The 15689-nt window shown below is 40.2% G+C and overlaps 1 protein-coding gene across 8 annotated transcripts in view; it reads right to left on the bottom strand.

Moving 5' to 3' along the window:
• The window catches only part of SH3RF2 (SH3 domain containing ring finger 2), a 145935-nt gene that overhangs the window by 63237 nt on the left and 67009 nt on the right, over positions 1–15689 (bottom strand). For all 8 annotated transcript variants that reach the window (XM_028849816.2, XM_077937314.1, XM_015141123.3 and 5 more), the window contains 2 exons: positions 15272–15367; positions 8070–8384 (listed from right to left, as the gene is read on the bottom strand). In XM_028849816.2, the coding sequence (XP_028705649.1) occupies positions 8070–8384; positions 15272–15367 (411 nt within the window). The remainder of the gene's footprint in view (positions 1–8069; positions 8385–15271; positions 15368–15689) is intronic.

Here is a 15689-nt window from a genome sequence, read left to right as displayed (position 1 = left end):
TCCTTGAAAAACAATATGCTTATAGGGCCTTGGGGTATGGATATGAGTGTAACAGGTGGATGCAACAAAAATAAATTCCAGAAGGAGCAGCAATTATTTATTCAAAAAACATTTGTTCATTGCCCAGAATAATGCAGGCATTGTGCTGGGTACAAGGACAAAAAGCAAAGAGGTGGCCTAGTACATGGTGTGCATATAGGAATGTACATACACCACTGTACTTTTATGTGTATGCACGTGTGTGTGTCAGCAGACCTGGGAGACCAGGAAGTGAACTGTAGCCAGATCCCGGAAGGTCTAGAATATCATACTAAAAACTCACTGAGGGAAGGGAGCACAGGTCTGTAAGTCTGGGACCTGTTTCTACCCTTGAGACGTTGTGCAAATTACTTAATCTTTTTGGGAATTCCTAGCCAGCACAGTCAGGCAAGAGAAAGAAATAAAGGGCATCCAAATTAGAAAAGAGGAAGTCAAACTATCTCTGTTTGCTGATGATCTTACACCTAGAAAACCCTAAAAACTCCTCCAAAAGACTCCTAGATGTGATCAATGAATTCAGTAGTCTCAGGTCACAAAATCAATGTACACAAATTAGCAGCATTGCTATACAGCAACAACAAACAAGCTGAGAATCAAATAAAGAACTCAATCCCTTTTACAATAGCTATTAAAAAATACCTAGGTATACCAAAACAGAGATATAGACCAATGGAACAGAATAGAGCCCCTGGAAATAATGCCACACATCTACAACCATCTGATCTTTGGCCAACCTGACAAAAACAAGAAATGGGGAAAGGATTCCCTATTTAATAAATGGTGCTGGGAAAATTGGCTAGACATATGTAGAAAGCTGAAACTGGATCCTTTCCTTACATCTTATACAAAAATTAATTCAAGATGAATTAAAGACTTAAATGTTAGACCTAAAACCATAAAAACCCTAGAAGAAAACCTAGGCAATACCATTCAGGACATAGGCATGGGCAAGGACTTCGTGACTAAAACACCAAAAGCAACGGCAACAAAAGCCAAAATTGACAAATGGGATCTAATTAAACTAAAGAGTTTCTGCACAGCAAAAGAAACTACCATTAGAGTGAACAGGCAACCTACAGAATGGGAGAAAATGTTTGCAATCTACCCATCTGACAAAGGGCTAATATCCAGAATCTACAAAGAAATTAAACAAATTTACAAGAAAAAATCAAACAACCCCATCGAAAAGTGGGCAAAGGATATGAACAGACACTTTTCAAAAGAAGATATTTATGTAGCCAACGGACACATGAAAAAAAGCTCATCATCACTGACCATCAGAGAAATGCAAATCAAAACCACAATGAGATACCATCTCACACCAGTTAGAATGGCGATGATTAAAAAGTCAGGAAACAACAGGTGCTGGAGAGGATGTGGAGAAATAGGAACACTTTTACACTGTTGGTGGGACTATAAACTAGTTCAACCATTGTAGAAGACAGTGTGGCGATTCCTCAAGGAACTAGAACTAGAAATACCATTTGACCCAGCCATCCCATTACTGGGCATGTACCCAAAGGATTATAAATCATGCTGGTATAAAGACATATGCACATGTGTGTTTATTGTGGCACTATTCACAATACCAAAGACTTGGAACCAATCCAAATGTCCAGCAATGATAGACTAGATTAAGAAAATGTGGCACATATACACCATGGACTGCTATGCAGCCATAAAAAAGGATGAGTTAATGTCCTTTGAAGGGACATGGATGAAGCTGGAAACCATCATTCTGAGGAAACTATCGCAAGGATAGAAAACCAAACACCGCATGTTCTCACTCATAGGTGGGAATTGAACAATCAGAACACTTGGACACAGGGTGGGGAACATCACACACCAGGGCCTGTTGTGGGGTTGGGGAGGGAGGAGGGATAGCATTAGGAGATACACCTAATGTAAATGATGAGTTAACGGGTGCAGCACACCAACATGGCACTTGTATACATGTGTAACAAACCTGCACATTGTGCACATGTACCCTAGAACTTAAAGTATAAAAAGAAAAACAAAAAACCTAGGTATATACTTAACCAAGGAAGTGAAAGATCTCTACAAGGAGAATTATGAAACACTGCCAAAAAAATAATAAATGGCACAAACAAATGGAAATACATTCCATGTTCATAGATTGGAAGAAACAATATTGTGAAAATGACCATACTGCTCAAAGCAATCTACAGATTCAATGCAATTTCTATCAAAATACTAACATCATTTTTCACAGAAGCAATCCTAAAATTCATATAGAACCAAAAAAGAGCCCATATAGTCAAAGCAATTCTAAACAAAAAGAAAAATCTGGAGGCATTATATTATCTGACTTCAAATTAAGTTACAAAGCTACAGTAACCACAATAGCATGGTACTGGTATAAAAGTAGGAATATAGACCAATGGAATAGAATAGAGAACCCAGAAATAAAGCCAAACACTTTTTTTTTTCTTTTTTTTTTTTGAGATGGAATCTCACTCTGACAACCAGGTTGGAGTGCAGTGGTGTGATCTTGGCTCACTGCAAGCTCCACCTCCCGGGTTCACACCATTCTCCTGCCTCAGCCTCCCAAGTAGCTGGGACTACAGGTGCCCACCACCACGCACGGCTAATTTTTTTTGTATTTTTAGCAGAGACGGGCTTTCACCGTGTTAGCCAGGATGGTCTCTATCTCCTGACCTCATGATCTGCCTGCCTTGGCCTCCCAAAGTGCTGTGATTACAGGCGTAAGCCACCACGCCCGGCCAGCCAAACACTTTTAAACAAGTGATTTTTGACAAAGCACACAAAAACATAAACCGAGGAAGGACATCCTATTTAATAAATGGTGTTGGGAAAATGGAATAGCCACACGCAGAAGAATGAAACTGAATCCTTACCTCTCACCATATACAAAAATTAGCTTGAGATAGATTAAAGACTTAAATCTAAGACCTCAAATCATAAAAAAATCTAGAAGAAAACCTAGAAAAACTCTTCTGGACATGGGCCTAGGCAAAGAATTTATGACTAAGACCACAAATGCAACAAAGACAAAAATAAATAAATGAAACTAAGCAAACTAAAAAGCTTCTGCACAGCAGAAGAAATAATCACAAGAGTAAACAGAAACCTACAGAATGGCAGAAAATATTTGCAAACTATGCATTTGACAAAGGACTAATATCCAGAATCTACAAGAAACTCAAATCAGTAAGAAAAAAGCAAACAATCCCATTAAAAAGTGGGCTAAAGAAGATATACAAGATATATAAGCAGCCAACAAACATACAAAAAATGCTCAATATCACACTAATTATCAAGGAAATGCAAATTAAAACCACAGTAAGATACCACCTTATCCAAGTCAGAATGACCATTATTAAAAAGTGAAAAAACAGTAGATGTTGGCATGGATGTGGTGAAAAGGGAGCGCTTATACACTGCTGGCGGAAATTTAAATTAGTATAACCTCTATGGAAAACAGTTTGGAGATTTCTCAAATAACAAAAAGTAGATCTACCATTTGATCCCACAAGTAGATCTACCAAAGTAGATCCCACTTTGGGCATCTACCCAAAGGACAAGAAGTCATTATAACAAAAAGACACGCACATGCATATGTTTATCACAACACAATTCACAATTGCAAAGATAAGGAATCAACTGATAAGTGGATAAAGAAATGTGGTGTGTGTGTGTGTGTGTTTGTTTGTGTGTGTGTGTGTGTGTGTGTGATCTGGAGGCTATAATCCTAAGTGAAATAACTCAGAAATGGAAAACCAACATTGTATGTTCTCACTAAGTGGGAGTTAAACTATGGGTATGCAAAGGCATACAGAGTGGTATAATGGAAATGGGAGACTCGAAGAAGAGAGGGGGGTTGAGGGTGGTTAAGGGAAGAAAAATTATCTATTGGGTACAATGTAGGCTACTCTGGTGATGGGTACATTAAAATCTCAGACTTCACCACTATACAATTCATCCATGTAACCAAAAACCACTTGTACCCCTAAAGCTACTGAAATAAAAAAATTAAAATTAAAAAAAGACTAAGAAAAAACCTAATCTTTCACTCCCAGAGTTTCCCCGTTTGGTAAAATGAGCATACCAATACCTACTCTGAACAGTTTTGAGGAGAGTCAAATGTTTGTAAATCACTTATTGTAGTTTCTGGCTGGTCGTGATCACTCAATAATGGGATCCATTAATAGTTTGGGGAAGAGAAGTGGCTGAAGGGATTTGGGTTTTGCAAGAGGTCATTATGGAGGCCATTACGGGAAGTATGGATGGGGGTGGGAGGGGTTGGGCAGGGTGAGGCGAAGTGATTGAGTGTGGGCTCTGGGAGGTCAGTGAGGAGGCTGGAGCAATAGTCTAGGCAAGGGATGCAGACCCAAACTAAGGCAGTGAAATGGGATGGGCAAAAGCAATAACTATTTAGGTGGCACACTGAGCTTACTGACTAGCTGAATGTAGGAGGTGAGGGAAAGAGAGCTTTCCAGTTGCAGAGCAGTTCTGCTACCCTGCATCTGTGATACAGAAGGAGGGAGGCTGAAGGATAGGGATGGGGAGGGGGAGGGGAAGGGGAGAAAGAGGGCGTATTGAGGAGCAGAACTTCTTAGGAAAACAAGAATGCTTCATTGCTCTGTGAGTGTGGGAGGCAGTGGGGCGAGCAGGCTCCACATCCTGAACCAAGTCAACTTTAGAATCTCCAGGGAGGGCCCTGCACATGTGACTTTCCCCAAACAGGCATTTCTGAAGGACTTCTTTCTAACTTGTGTCACGTGCAGTTGACTTTCTTTGTCTCCAGGACTCTCCTAGAGGCCAACTGCATTGGTTTCAATCCACCCACTTAACTTCCTGCACTGCAGTTTTCCACAGAACTTACTCAGCATCTTCAGGTCTAATCCTGAATTGTTTTCAAGTGCCACTGTTTTTTGTCTGTAGTTGCAGTTCATCTGTGAGGTCATTTCCTGATGTTCTATCCAGAAGTTTCAAGTGGTTTCCCACAGGTGGAAAGACACAACGACAAAGGGGAAAAAAATTCCTGGCTCTGGCTCCTCATTATGAAAGGGTAGCAATTGCTACCCTTTTGGGTTTGAGACTTGAGGGACAATCCAAGACTTGTCTCTACCACAGGAGGAGAATGAGGCAGCAGCTTATTCTTGGTGCCATCAGCACCATACACAATGTTCGGACACAACTGGTAGTTCATAAAGAAACAAAGTGATAGTAAATGGAAGCCTTTTTCAGGTGCAAAAGACTTAGGACAAATTCTTGACTGAGGGGGTGGGTGGAGAAGAGAATGCTGGAAGGCCTTACCATTCAAAAGGAGTCAAGTAAAGACAACCAAGAAAAGGGAGGCTGCAGACATCCAGGATAAACTACACTGGCAGAATGTTGCCTAACGTGGCCTTAGTTGATAGCACAGTATAGTGATAGGAGGTTACGTTCTACAATTAGACAATTCTAAATTCAATCCAGACTCTTTACTAAATTACACGAACTTGGCTTAATCATTTTTCTTTTGGGGCCTTATTACCTTGCTATAAAGTGTTGATAATACCTCCCCTACCAAGGCTTTTATTACAGTTTTGGAATGGAGGGGAGGCTTAGGAGACTGGGAGTAAAAGGAGACTTTTCTATTAGAGGATATCACTCACTCACTCACTCAATCAATCATCTATCCATCCATTCATCCATCCATCCATCCATCCATCCATCCATCCATCCATCCATCCATCCATCCATGCATCCATCTACCTACCTACCTACCTACTTACCTATAGATCCATCCATCTCATATTAGTTTGAGGTTATATTACTCTTCTTGCTTTGGTAGTGGAATCTCCAATACTCACTATGGTTACTAGCACATCGTAAGCATTCAACAGATGTTAATTGGCTGGAAGAGTTACACTAATCTGTAATCTTTCTTTAAGAAATTAATTTTTTCTCCAGTCTTCCCTACGTATATGTCACCACCACCTGCCCAGATATCTACGTTAAAAGTCTTGATTCCTTGATTTATTGAGTACCTGCTAGGGTCTAGGCACCATGTGGGTTGCTGGAGTGGGGAAGGGAGGGGTAGTGTGATGAACTAGACCCAACCACAGCTCTCAAGAATGTTAGCGAAAAGGAAAGAACTTGTCATTTGCTCAACTTCCTGCTTGTCTTTAGATAGAAGTCATAAGTGGGCCATTTCGAGTGTGCTTTTACAACCTTTGGTCAAATACGTAGAAATCCTTCCAATCCACAGCCATCTGAGTGGAGAAAAGGCTGTTGTGAAGTGGTTCCCTGGTCATCGGATGTGTGAATGCCATACTGTGGAATTCTCACTATTTGTGAAAACTACTAAGGAATAATACGTGTTTTGAATCCTACTAAGCTTCTCCCACTCTAGTCCAGCCTCCGTAGATGACATAAATGCCCAGAATAAGAATTTTAAAAGCATACGGAAAATGACTCTGGTGAAATCTTTTGCGAAGTCAACTTAGAGCTAAGTGAGCTAGCTTATTTCTACTGAGTGTGGGCTGCACTTTATATATCTATGACTATATATAAAGAATCCTTTCAAAAAACTCTATGACTCTTTGGCTTAATTGTGAGTCACAAGGCTCCCATTTTAGAGAGAGTGTGTGTGTGTGTGTGTGAAGGAGAACTTTGGGCATAAAGCATATATTAATATGTACTTGTAAAGAAGTGCAGTGTGTATGTAGAAAGTTTTATAGCTTTTGTTAAAGCAAGGGAAGTGTAATGGAGAAGAAAGAGAGAGAAAGTGTGTATGTGTATGTGTGTGCATGTGGTGCAGGTGGTGGGCAGAATTACATGAGCAGCCAACTTCTTAGTGACCCAGACAGTGGTATAAGATATGAAGCATTGTAGGAGGTGATTGTTTTCCTTTCAGAATAGCACACAGGTCTTTGAGGAGCCCTTGACTTTCTCTTTCCTCCTTGTCTTGTTAAAAAGGGATTAGAGTCCAATTAAGCCTTTTAATCCCAAGGTAGAAATTCATGTTTAAAAACAAAATTTACGGCTCCTTAAAAAAAAAAAAATATCAGTACAAGTTGAGTTTTGCCCTTTCAAGTTGCCACCTGCGTGGTCCCAAAGAGTGTTTTCAGCTGAATACCCAACATTCAGCTCTTCTTAATTACTTTGCCTCATTCCTCCAACTCCTTCATCTTTTAAAGTACCCTTCAACATAAATAGCCATATGCTACTAGAAATATTTCAGCCTCTGGATTGCCACGACCACCCCAGGTTTATTTCTCTTCAGTTGGCAACACAGTGACCAGGGTTAACAACAATAGCATTAAGAGCTAACACTTATTGGATGCTTAGTATATGGCAGGCATCATGGTGCTAGGCACTTTACATGCATTATCTTATTAGGTACTCCATCTGGAAACACCCAGGGCTGGCTTCACCAGTGTGTGACTTGCATAGCCACACAAGGCTCCTTGCTTGGTTTAATGCTCTGCTGTTCCCATCTTGAAATTCTTGATTATTTTTGAGCAAAGGACTTGTATTTTCATTTTGGACTGGGTCCTACAAATGTAGGTAACCAGTCCTAAGAACATTCAATAACCCATAGTTTCTTTTTGTTTCTTTTGCTTTCTTTCCATCTGATGCCTAATACATTGCCAGAGGATGGGACAGTGAATCTCAAATTATGATGCCAAAACACTCTTGAGAAAATAGGTGCCATCATCTCTTTGGAGGGAAGTTCTCTAAGGGACAGGAATGATATCATGGCTCTCAGCAAGGGAAAGAAAAGTATCTGTGAGAATTTGGATAAGTTGTTTAACCCCTCTAAACCTAAGATCCCTCATCTGTAAAATGAGGATAATAGTAATAACACCTAACTCACAGGCTGTTCAAGGATGAAATAAAATGTTTATACAATTCTGACATGGAATACATACGGCATTAGTTACTAGTAGGGCATTCTGGGTGCTTAGCTAGTAGTAAACATCAAATATTGCTTGTGACATGGTATGAATCACTTGCCCAATTCAAAAGTGCCCTAATCTCAGGAGATTCTTCCCTACCTGTCCCGCTGAGCTGGAAGGAATGTCTGCTTTCTCCACGGGCTGGGTGATCACAGAGGGGTTGCTGGAGCTGATAAGCACTGGGGTGCTGATCTCTACCATATGGCGTCCTGAAGGAGAATGGACCATCCGGTTGAGAGTGTTCAAGGCTGTTGTGATGGAAAATTGCCCGGGCCCCTTCCTCCTGGACCCTGGGCCCCTACGGAGGGTAGATGTGTTGCCTCTGGAGGATGAGGACACCAGGGACAGGTTTTTTGTGCGGGATGACTGGCGACCTTTGTTCTTCTCTAGAAGGTGTCTTGCGGTGAGGTTTGGCTGAAAAGACAAAAGGTCCAATGAGAGGTTTGTCTTCCTGATCTAATGTACGTAGCCAGTTCCTACCCACACCCATCTGAAACCAGGTCAGATGCCACCTCCTCGGTCACTGGCTCAGATGCTCATTCCTTGGTGAGCACAGTAACAGCTTCCATCTTCTATCAATGCATCCTCATGACTTTGCTCTATTAATGCATTCTCCCAACTTTCCTGCAAAGTAAGTATTACTCTTTTACTTAATAAGCCATGATGCTCTTCCCTGGCTGAGTATATTTATTCTTCCTTTACCCATTTTCCCCAGTCATTTCTGGCTGTTTTCACCTAGTGGACTTCTCCCCTCTTCCTTTAGCCATCCTGGAATCCCCCGCTAGTTTGGCCACTTCCCCTTCCTGGTGCTCCCAGCAGCCCCTGTGTTTCCCGATCATTGTATTTTTCACTCCAAACCACAATCCTTTACTTGCCTTTCCCCCACTAGTCTGTTAGCTATCTGGGTTGCAGGGACCTTCTACACATGATTCTCTCCTGTACCCCAGAGTAGATGCTTAGTGCTTGTGGAATAATGAGTGAATGAAGTTGCTCAAGTTCATACATTTCATAAGTGTTTGGGCCAGAATGTAAGTGCATTCAGGACCCTGAATTCTTATGCTAAGACTGTCTTTTACTACTTCCTTTAAATATGTTCATGTAATCACCCTTCTTCCTTGTTCTATGTCTCTTAGTCAGTGATGTGTTAGTAAATCAGCTGTCAGAAAAAAAAAAAAAAAGTAACAAAGAAGAAAGAAAAAAAATCCCTGATTCGTAGAGTTTTTCAAGCCACCAATGGTTAAACACCTGGCTGGAAAAATTCCTGAAAATGTAACAACCAGCTCTTGTGATCTAGTTCCAGCCAACTCCAGTACACCACTGTGTTATGTCTGTCTTCCCCACTACATCGATCCATTCTCACAAGAAATACATAGTAATATTTTGAGTACCCTACTCACTGAGGGCCCCTGTGGGTTCATTTCCTTTGGAAATCTGAAACATGTTGACAAACAAGAGTTAGTGCAATAACTCTTAAATTTTTGGATGATTACCTAAATTTTCGTTTTTATAATTGTTACCAGTTGCCCTCTAAAACCATAGCTCATTCTAATTTAGAAATCCAACTATAGAGGTAAAAGAAATTTGCCCATTAAAGAATTTTTTAGTGATAATGTACAGAGGATTAAAATAACTGAGACAGAAAATTTTATTGAATGTGACTTTTGTTGAGGAATAAATAAAGTTCTTAAAAAGAAAATTTTAAAAAAGATGTGGTTCTTACCTCAAGAAGCTTATAATATTGTGAAAAACTCATTCAATAGGGGAATGAGCATTATTATGTCCACTTTAAAGATAAGGAGGCCGAGGCCTGGAAGGGGTGACTTATAAGTGACAGAGCCAGCATGTAAACAACTAAACAAGAAACCATCATGTAATTATAAGTGCTCTGATGTGATAGAGAGGGATTGGGGGAGGGACCTACTTTAAATTAGGGGGTCGAGGAAGATCTGCTGAGAAGAGGGCATTTAAGTTGAAACAACAAATGATAAGAAGGAGCTAGCTATGTGAAAATGGAGGTAAGAACATGCCCAGAAGAGGCACCATAAGCTAGTGTGAAAGTCCGAAAGAGGGAAGGAGCTCAGCTTGCTTGAGAAAAAGACAGAAGAAAGAAACAGAGAGAAGGCTGGAACAGAGCATGTAAGGAGAAGATGATAAAAGAGGCCATAGAGACAGGCAGGGGCCAGATCACAAGAGCCTCGGAAGCTTCCATTTTATTCTACATATAATAGGAAGTCTTTGGCAGGACTTAGGTAGAGGAGTGATATGATCTGCTTTATGCTTTTAAAAGCTCATGCTACTGTTCGGCAGTTTCTTAGAAAGTTAAACACATACTTAGCATCTGACCCAGCAATTCCACTCCTAAGTAATCACCCAAGAGAAATAAAAACTTGTGCTCACTCAAAAACCAGTATGCAAGTATTTATAGCAGCTTTATGCATAGTTGCCAACAACTGGAAAACAACTCCAACGTCTTTCACGAGGTGAATGAACAAACTCTGGCACATCTATACAACGGAATATTACTCAGCATCAAAAAGGAATGAACTACTGATACATGAAACAGCATGGTAATTCCAAATGCATTATCCAAAATGAAAGAAGCCCGACTCAAAAAGCTACATTCTGTATGATTCCATTTATATGACATTCTGGAAAAAGAAAACTACAGGAGCAGGAAACAGATTGGTGGTTGCCAGCGGTTATGAGTTGGGGAAGAAACTGACTATAAAGGGGCAGCATGAGAAATTTCAGGGCAGACTACTGGAACTATTCTACGTCTTGATTGTGGTGTGGTTACGCAATTGTATGCATTTATTAAAATTATAGAACTGGACGTTAGAGTAACTTTTGCTGTATGTAAACAAACAAGCAAAAAGAAATAAAAAGCTCGTTTTGGTTGCTATTTAGAAGTGCCAGAACAGAAGTAGGGAGACCAATTAGGAAGTTACTGAAATTGTTTAGGCAAGCTCTGATGGCAGCTTGAACTAGGAACAATGACTTAGAGGCCCCAGGGCACCTGCCCCTCCATTGTTCACCCAGTAAAAGGGCAATATGCACTCTGAATTGAATGAGTAAAGTTCTTTATACAGCCATTCATGGCTATAATGAAATAAGTTAATTTTTTCTGCTTCCCCCTAATTGTTCTGTCCCCAGGTGAGTACCACCATCAGCTTTTCTAACATGAACACTGACAAAGGGCCCCGGGAGACTCTGCATCTGCCCTGTCCTCTGCCAATATGATTAATAGCTCTGCTGGGGAAGAATTGCAGGTCTCTTAGATTTGCACCCACTCATTTGAAACAATATTGTTGAGGCTCCTTGGGCTGAGCAAAGTTCATATAACCCAGGCAGGCTCTGTTGGAGGAGTCCTGATAAGAATGAGCATAGGCTCATCCTTTGTTTTATCACCTTTTAATGCAGGTGCAATTCAATACGTGAAATGAAACATTAACAAGAAAAATCCTGTTTATGCCAAACACACCCACACACATGCACACACACATACATCATGCTCAAAGGAAAGCCTCCCTTCCTTCCAATTGCTTTCCATGACACTGGTAATTCAAAACTTGTTTAAAGAGTTCTCAGCAAGTGCTAGTCTTAATGAAATGACTGGAGTCAAAATTTAAGTGCTGCTTTAAAAAGCACAATTTAGATTTCAGGTAATTTTTGAAAACCAGGTTTCCAGAGTAGAGCAACCACTTGATTATCTTTTTCCCCTCCGAGCAATTAGGAGAACAAATGAAGCACTGGCTAGTTTAATGATAATCTTGACGGTTCTTGTACTCGCTAATTTTAGAGGTGAAGTGGCCGGAAAGTGTATCCAAATGAATAATCATTAAATGGAGAAGTTTTGGGAAATGGGTTTCAGAAATGGGTAATAAGATGACTGGTGACTTCCCCCCAGCCCAGAGTTATGAAGAAGCATCTCAAGATAATGCAGGAGACCAGGGAACAATTTCCATAAATATTTAAGCGCCTCATATGGGTCCAACGAGGTACTAATTGCAGCTGCCCTCTGTCCTTGGAGAGTCAACCATTGACTCTGAATCATCCTAACTTCCTCCTCAGAAAAGGCTCCTACCCAGCAGATGGCTCTGCCACTGATCTATGTCCATAAATCAAGAAGTGGGGCTGTCCTTGACCACTTCTCTTCTCTATCCCTGCCTCTGTGAACCCCAAAGTCCTGTGGATTCTACCTCCTGAAAGGTCCCTGAACCTATGGGTCTAATCCACAGTCATCTAACTGGGCAATGCAGGGGCCTCCTACCTGCACTTTCTGCTTTCTTCTCCCTCTTCAAATCATTCCTCCCACTGCAGCCAGGGCAGTCTTTAAGAAACCCAAATCTGGTCACTTAAAAAACCTTTCAATGGCTTCTGTTGGCTTTTGGGTCAAATCCACACTTCTTATGAAATGGCAGAGGCAATGATACCCAATGTTTCATGTGTTCCCTTATACTTCTCAGCTGACTTGACATCAGATCAGGCTATGTGACTGGTTCAGGCTAATGGGCTGTGAGTGGGAGTGACAAGTGTCACTTCTGAAACGAGGCATTTAGTTGGTGATACAACTCACTCTTCTTCACACGTCCCTACTGTGGAAACTAGGAAGCCCACAGGTTCCAGATGATGCAGCTACCAGATGGCCCAGCCATATTAGTCTGGGTTCCTGAGTGACTAGGTGAGCAGAGCCCTTCATCACTCTGCACTGAACATGGAATGTAGGCGAGGAATAACATTTTCTTTGTTCAGCCACTGAGACTTTGGTGCTGTTTATTGCCACGGCATAACCTAGCCCATCCTGACTATACGGGATGGTTTACGACGTCCTCTGTGATCTGTCTTCCATTTACTTCCCTGGCTTCGCTTTTTGTTCCTCTTTTGCTCTCTAAGCTCCAACTCTGGTACTTCCTTTTTCCCCTGGCCACACCACACTTCCTCATCCTGCAGGACTTTTGCACATGCTACCTCCATTACCTAAAATGCTATCTATCTGTCAGATCTTGGCATAAGTGGCATTTGCTGAACTTCTGCCCTGGTAAATTGCACATCATAACTCCCTAATAGTTTCCTCTACTTCAGTCTTTTTTTTTTTTTCTTTTTAGAGATAGGGTCTTGCTGTGTTGCCCAGTCTACAGTATAGTGGCACAATCATGGCTCACTGTAGCCACGACCTCCTGGGCTCAAACGATTCTCCTGCCTCAGCCTCTGGAGTAGCTGGGACCAGTGTGGGCCACCATGCCTGACTAGTTTTTAAATTTTCTGTAGAGAGAGGAGTCTCACTATGTTGCCCAAGCTGGTCTCAATCTCTCAGGCTCAAGCAATCCTCCTGCCTTGGCCCCCAATGTGTTGGGATTATAGCCATGAGCCACTACACCTGGCTACTTCAGTCTTTACATGATTCATCACACTTGTAATTACTGGAATACTTTCTGACATTATAGTCTCTGAGAGTAGGGACCCATGTTTGTCTTGTGTCTTTAGAACTAGGCACAGGTCCTGGCATAGCAGGCACTCAATGAAAAATTAGTTGAATAATTAAACATATGTTTAGGACAGGGTCACAGTGAATGGTTTGCCCTAAAAATTTTTTTCCCCTGGGAGCTCTGACTACCTTCCGAATTATTTTCCATTCATTCACTTGCTAAGCTATTTTTTTTTTTTTTTTTTTTTTTAACAGAGTGCCTGTTCTGTGTTAGGCTAGCCTGTGAAGTACAACTAACCACTCATCAGATATTCAGAGGCAAGAGGCCATTGAGGGTTTAACTACTTGCTGAAATTTTATGAACAAAGTAGGTTTCTATCTGAGCCTTATAAAATAAGTGAAATTTGAACAGGTAAAGAGAATTGGGTGTTGCATCTGAAAGGGGCCCCAGCAAGAGAAAAGGCATTAGGAATGAGAATTAGGAATGAGTTTAGCAGAGACAGTAAGAAGACCAGCCTCTCTGGACCTTTCCTCCATATCTTCCTTCAACACTGATGGAGTAGAGGAGGTACAGAGAACCCTGAAAGCTGTGCAATGCTTTGGGTACACCGTTCATTTCAGAACCTGCTTTAGCTCTTATGACTAGAAGAATTGGTTGCTTCTGCTCAACTGTGGTCTGTTCTGTTTCAAACACTCCAGCCCCTAGGGTGGACAGCACGCCTTTTACTTCTTTCATAGCTTTCTACTACTCATTTTTAATGCTTTATGCATGTTAAGCACCCAGTAAATGCAGTTAAACAATGAAACCTCTCTTTTAAATATGTAATGACTTGCTTCAAGCTAAAGTGAGGCTCATGGCTAATGAGGTTATTATACTGGACAGGTTATATTATGCTGGAGATATACATAGCCCAGCATGTTTTCTTTCTTTTTTTTTAAAGAAGATTTTTCTTTAAAAAATAGAAGTAATAAATATATGCTAATTTCAGAAGATTTAGAAAATACAACTTGGCAGAAGAAAATGAAAAGCATCTAGAATCTCATCATGTAGTGATCACAAATGTTAACATTTTGGTACATATCATTCTCTAGTCCTTTATCCATTTATATAAACACACATATATTTAAAAGCTAGTTCCATATGGTCCAACTTATTTTTTTATTGTGATAAAAGACATGTAACATAAAATTTACCTTCTGAACCATTTTTAAGTGTACAGTTCAGTAGTGTTAAGTATATTCACACTGTTATGAAACAGATCTTTAGAACTCTTTTATCCAACAAATCTGAAACTCTATACCTATTAAACTTTAAAAAAACTTAACAATGAATCATAAATCTTTCCATATCAAACACTTTATGATATTAAATATTATTCTCCATGTATTACAGTATTATCCATAGAGAGACACTTTTTTCATTACCACAATTAAAAAAAATGAAGTCCTTATTGTTGACTATTTAGAGTATTTCTTTTTTTTTCATAATTATATACCATCACCTAATGTTATGGTGAACATTTTTGAATATTTTGTACATTTATCTTTGCATACTTATTTAAATATTTACTTACAATAAACTCTCAGATGGACTTACTGACTCAAAGGAGGCCCACATTTTTAATATTTTTGGTATAAGTTTATTTGAGTTTGCATGTGACAGATTTCACCAATTTACATTCCCATCAGGAGAATGGAAAAGGCTTATTTCCCCAGACGCTTGCCAGAATTGGGTATTATTGTCTGGCATCTTTAGAGATTTTAGTTAGTTCTGAAATAAGCCTCATAGCAAATAGCAATTGCTCTCAGGCATCACTGTAGCACATGCATATATCTGTATAAGTGTAAATCAGATGTAGACTTGATACTCACGTACCTCTACAAACAAGATAGGGAAGATGCCTACTTTATCTCCTAACTTGCCTTCTGCCCAGTTCTCATCCACTCGGCTGATCACAGTGATGATATCATCCTGAAAGAGAAGTTCTCATGGTCAGCATTTACTCTCATTTTCAGGCAGTAAAAGCTCTCAGCAGAGATCAGTTTGGAGTCTCAGATGGTGTAAAGTGTGAGAAATGTACCTTGTGCTTGATTTATTTGGGAAGTCTTTTGCTAAAATGAACTTTCTCCATAAAGGGCAGTGTTTGTATCACTGAGACCATAGGGGAGTAGAAATAATTTGGAGAATCAATGGAATCCAATAGGAAAACTTAGAAATGTTTCTAATTTTTAATCACCAGTAGGTCCAAGCTTTTCACTTAAATTTATCTGATGGAGAAATAAAGATGGAAGCC

The sequence above is a fragment of the Macaca mulatta genome, chromosome 6 (assembly GCF_049350105.2).
Source record: "Macaca mulatta isolate MMU2019108-1 chromosome 6, T2T-MMU8v2.0, whole genome shotgun sequence".
NCBI lineage: Eukaryota > Metazoa > Chordata > Mammalia > Primates > Cercopithecidae > Macaca > Macaca mulatta.
Note: the sequence above shows the minus strand (reverse complement) of the source record. Positions and strands in the feature narration are given on the sequence as shown.